The 5,000-nt window shown below is 45.7% G+C and overlaps 1 protein-coding gene across 1 annotated transcript in view; it reads right to left on the bottom strand.

The window, feature by feature from the left end:
* Positions 1-1,839: 1,839 nt before the first annotated feature.
* The window catches only part of aipl1 (aryl hydrocarbon receptor interacting protein-like 1), a gene marked incomplete at its 3' end in the record, with an annotated part of 4,667 nt that continues 1,506 nt past the window's right edge, over positions 1,840-5,000 (bottom strand). The window contains exons 3-6 of the mRNA XM_079731230.1: positions 4,774-4,962; positions 3,293-3,469; positions 2,483-2,624; positions 1,840-2,066 (exon numbers count right to left, since the gene is read on the bottom strand). Of these exons, the coding sequence (XP_079587356.1) occupies positions 1,840-2,066; positions 2,483-2,624; positions 3,293-3,469; positions 4,774-4,962 (735 nt within the window). The remainder of the gene's footprint in view (positions 2,067-2,482; positions 2,625-3,292; positions 3,470-4,773; positions 4,963-5,000) is intronic.

Raw genomic sequence — 5,000 nt, 5'->3', positions numbered from 1 at the left:
GAAATATCCTAGAGTTGGTGATGCTTAATAGTAGATATATGCTGAGTACTTACGCCTTATTATTATTCCATAACCCCGGGCCGCGTTCCAATAAACCTGAACCTCCGTGGCGAACTACCCCGAGCACGATCTGAAAGTAGCCCTACTTGGGAATGATCCTGAACGAGATGAATGCAAGGAAAAATTCGGCTTGATTATGTCCACTTGAAATTGTCAATCATGCTCCCCTTTTAACCCGCGAAAAGGTGGAGTTCCTCCACTCCTGATCCGTGTTGTCGGGCTAGAGCTTCCTCTTCTCTCCATCCACAGCTGGAGGAGGCGATCACTCAGCGAGCTCTTGTCTCCTGCTGCCTCCGGCGCCGTCTTGCAGCATTATCACCACACGCTCCTTCCCCTGCTGTGTGTGAAGTGAAAGCTTCAGGGGGACTTTCCCTTCTTAAGACCACACACAAGTCGCGCAGATCAACTGAAGGATGACCAACCGAACAAAAAGAAACCAAAACGGATGAAAGCGAGATAGTTTTGTTTGTGTGTGATTTTGTGTGTTTGTGTGTGTGTTTCTATTAGTGTGTTGGTGTGTGAGTGTGTTTGTGTGTTGGTAACGCGATGCAGCAATAGAGGCTCAACTTGAAACGGGGCAGTGCGGCTATAGAAGCCCCCTCCCCATCACTCCAGTACCCCTCCCCCTTGCGTTCTGGTCCTCAACATCAGCACCAGTGAGCGCTGGCGAGAAGCCAGACGCTGCTGCTGCTGCTGCTGCTGCTGCTGCAGGTTTCATGTGGAGCTCATCGGGACATCGTTTCTTTTGAAAAACAATTTGCCATTGCCTTGCAGTTTTGAGCAAACCATGGTGTAACAGGAATGTTGGACAACATGCTCTATTAATAGTCTATTTGGGGGAAACGTGCATCTTTTGAAATCACGGAGGTTACAAAATGTTTTAAGTTGATATATCTCTAGGCCTCAGGGCGACAAGCCTTCCTATAGGGAATCTCAGCGTCCATGTGCTACCTGAGCCCGTGCACACACAGCAAGGCGTGGTTACATAATAGACAGCCGCTTGATTGTAAATGGAAATAATCAATTCCACGAATCACGGCTTCGTCTTTGATCCGCAGCCGCTCCTGTCAGTTTCCTCAAGTCATTAGACCGGTGCTTTAGTCCGTCTGCGGCTCTTGAGAGTCTCTCTCTCCTCTGCTACGGACCCCACTGGGATGCGTGTGGGAGTTAATGAGTGTGGTTGCCCTGAATGAAACATTTGGTTCTATGGGGATGTTATGGGCCAGCCCCTTACAGTTAAACTTAAATGTACAACAATTAGGGTTTCCCCTTAATTAGAAGCGGCCAAAAAACGAATCCTACAATACTCCGACCATTCTCAGACATATCCCATTTTCCTTTCCCAATCCTCAGCATTGTGTGACTCCTTAAGAGAGCATATTCCTAATTCTAACCATAAGCGAAAATCTTTAATGTCTCACTGAATTAGAATTATCAAGATTACCCATAAAAAAATATTTTCTACCTGCAAAAATATATTTAGGATATCTTCTCTATCAGACATTTTTACAGTTTGACTCAAGTTAACAAAGATAGACGATTCATTTTGAACACAGCACCACCAAGTGGATGCATAGCGCACTTACAACACACAAAGCACGCAGTCTGAAGTTTGCATTCGTTTATTCATGTGGTCGTCATGTTACTGAGCTGTGTAAACAATACACATTGGGGGGGGGGGGGGGGGGGGGGGTGAATAGAAGTGTATAGCGTAGTATAGTGGAATTTTATGTTATGAATGTTACGTCATTTAAAAAATATCCATTTTGCTGCACAATGTCAAGGGAGCCCTCCTCCTCTTGCTGGTTCGAACATGCCCTTGTAGGTGGTTTTGTCCTCCTGGTTCTTCTCCTCCATGCGTGTGGTGAGTATGGCCAGGTCCCTCTTCACCAGCTTCTTCATGCCCGGGTCCAGGTCCAGCACGCGGCTGTAGTCCTGCCGTGCCTCGGCCTCGTTCCACACCTCAATGTGGGCCTTGGCCCGCAGGTAGTAGGCCTTCATCACACCTGGGCAATACACACACACACGCACGTGCGTGAACGCATGCACGTACGCACATGCACACACACACACACACACGCATACACACACACACACACGCATACACACACACATACACACACACACACACACACACACACACACACACACACACACACACACACACACAAGCATGCATCACCCATTAGATATCTAGCAAAGTAATTAGGTTCAAAGTAATGATGTCATTAAAGGGATTCAATTAGGGACAATTTTTCTTCTGCCCATATTAGGCTTTGAGTATATGCTTTTGATTTATGCATTACTATATACATAAAAAAATGTATTCAAGAGGCCTCCTGGGTACGTGAAACCTGACAGGACTGGGCTCTGTTCAAAGCAGTAGTCAAATGAAACCATCCCATAACGACCCCGGCGTCACCTGGGTGCTGGTTGATGATGTCACTGGTGTGCTCGATGACCTCATAGTACTCTGCCATGCGCAGCAGGCACTGGCAGTAGTTGAGTGTCAGGGTGTGGCCCATCTTCTCCAGCTTCAGCCATGGTGCCTCCCACGCCTTCTCCTGCAGGTGGAGTTGCACACTGTCAACAAGCAATTGCACACACACACACACACACACACACACGCACGCACATACACGCACACACACGCACGCACATACACGCACACACACGCACACACACACACACACACACACACACACACACACACACACACGCACATACATGCACACACACGCACACACACTCACACACGCGCATGCATACACACGCACACACACATACACACACACTAACGCACATACACACGCACACACACGCACACACAACCAAACACAAACAGACATACACACACATACACACACACACACACACACACACACACGCACGCACACACACACACACACATATACATACACACAAACGCACAAACACACATGCGCATGGGCACATGTGTCTGTACGTGTGTGTATGTGTGTTGGTTTTGGAAAGCAAAGATGGAGGAACCCAAACGCCAACCTTCCATGTTTGTGCGCTACATACATTGAGCCGCCTGACTCCTAACAAGTCCTAATTATCTGCTCAGCACCAGATGGTTGGGGCGCGGACAAGGGGGGCCGGGTTACTTCCCGTCTGCCTCTCCGCGCGGTAAACCACTGCATGGTACATCGGCATAAGGGAGACATGACTCCATAGCTCGGAGAGAGCTCACAGAGCGCCGGCGGCTTGCCTTGCTCTGGATGTTCTTGAGGCAGACGATGGCTTCCTTGTATTTCTCCGTGGCCTCCTCGAAGAGGCCCTCCTTGTACAGCTTGTTCCCCTGGCCGTGCAGCATGGGCACCTTGTTCAGACGCTCCTGGTCGTTCAGAGCCCACGACTCCCTGTTGTATTCACTGGGCTGCTGCACCTGTCGCGTACATGGACATCAGACACACATATGTAGGATAAATTGTATTTAGACGCATAGACATGATGTGTAGTAGCTACATAGACATTATATAGACTGGTCGTTATACACATATTCCTTAGACACACGTTGTCGTTACACATATTGCAGCATTATGCACATAGACCTATATACATATACAGTCATTATGCAAATAGCAGAATTATATTGGTCGATTTTGATATAGCATTGGAAACATAAGATAACATAGGAGGTACTTAACAATAAAAATACATTTCCAAGCCAAAGTGAAGGGTAGCAATTATTATTAAAAAGAGATATGCATTACAATAAGAGCATGAAAATCTGTGTATAATGCTATGATACTACGATGAGTAGTAGAAATGGAAATGCAGAATGTACACTGTACGCATTGTGCACATGTAGCCTTATACACACATATTCATCAGCACACCCACTCAATCACACCATCCTGCATGGTATTCTGTGACTCATCCTGACATACAGGATGTGATTAATTGTAACAAGATGGAGCCCACACACACAGCTTGCTCCACAAGCGGTTTGAATTATGTATTAACAGGATCAGTATGAGTTTCACAGGGAAAACGATGACAGAAGAAGGACAAAATCCCACTAATTGGTGCAGGTGGCCATCTTTCAATGAAGATGAATAATAATACATGTATTTATACAATACACTGGAAATGAAGTAACACTATGTTTCACATCACAAGATGGATTCATTAATTAATAAGTAGCATACAAATCTTTTCAAATGTATGAGCAAAGAAATGATACTGAAATGGTATAACGGTATTAATGATGTTGAAAGAGTTCCAATGATGAAGTTGCTTCCAAAAGATCTATGTGCAAGACATCGACTACCATTCAATGCTTTGTTCGGATCAGTAATCTTACCCCTTTTGAAGGAAAACAGGATTTTGAAGGAAAACTTCCTGAAATGTATTTAGGAGGAATATTATTTGATTCCTCAAGATATGATCATGTAAAAAGAAAGAAAATATGGACTTGACAGCAGAGAGAAACTGCATTTACATAGCTGTTGAACTAACCGACTAACTGTTTTATAAATGATTGTCATTCTTGCCATATTTGAGTAGATTAGCTTAACAAGATGAAAAGTGATCACAGTGTTTCTAAGACAATAATTAAACAGTCTACAGACTTGTCAGAGGATCTACACGTGGCCGGGCTCATTGTGTGTGGGCATGCGTTTGCCTTTGTGTGTGTATATATGTTATATATGATTACTTTGCTCATTCAAACTGCCCGTGTCTCACCTTGATGAGCTCTAGGATGAAGAAGAGGGGCTTGGGCTCCTTCATCAGCTCGTCCAGGTCTGGGTAGCCCAGGGTGTGGTAGGCGAACATGTTGGCCATGCCGCAGGTGTGGATCTGCCACTCCACAGCGTCCTTACCCTCTGCGATGCGTCTCATGCTCTTGGACACCAGCGGATAAAGGCCTGTGTGCTAGACAGCAGTGAGCGGATGCATGGAGTGAGTACTTT

Source organism: Pollachius pollachius (genome assembly GCF_949987615.1).
Source record: "Pollachius pollachius genome assembly, chromosome: 3".
Lineage (NCBI taxonomy): Eukaryota > Metazoa > Chordata > Actinopteri > Gadiformes > Gadidae > Pollachius > Pollachius pollachius.
The sequence above is the reverse complement of the archived record's forward strand: the minus strand, read 5'-3'. Positions and strand labels throughout refer to the sequence as shown.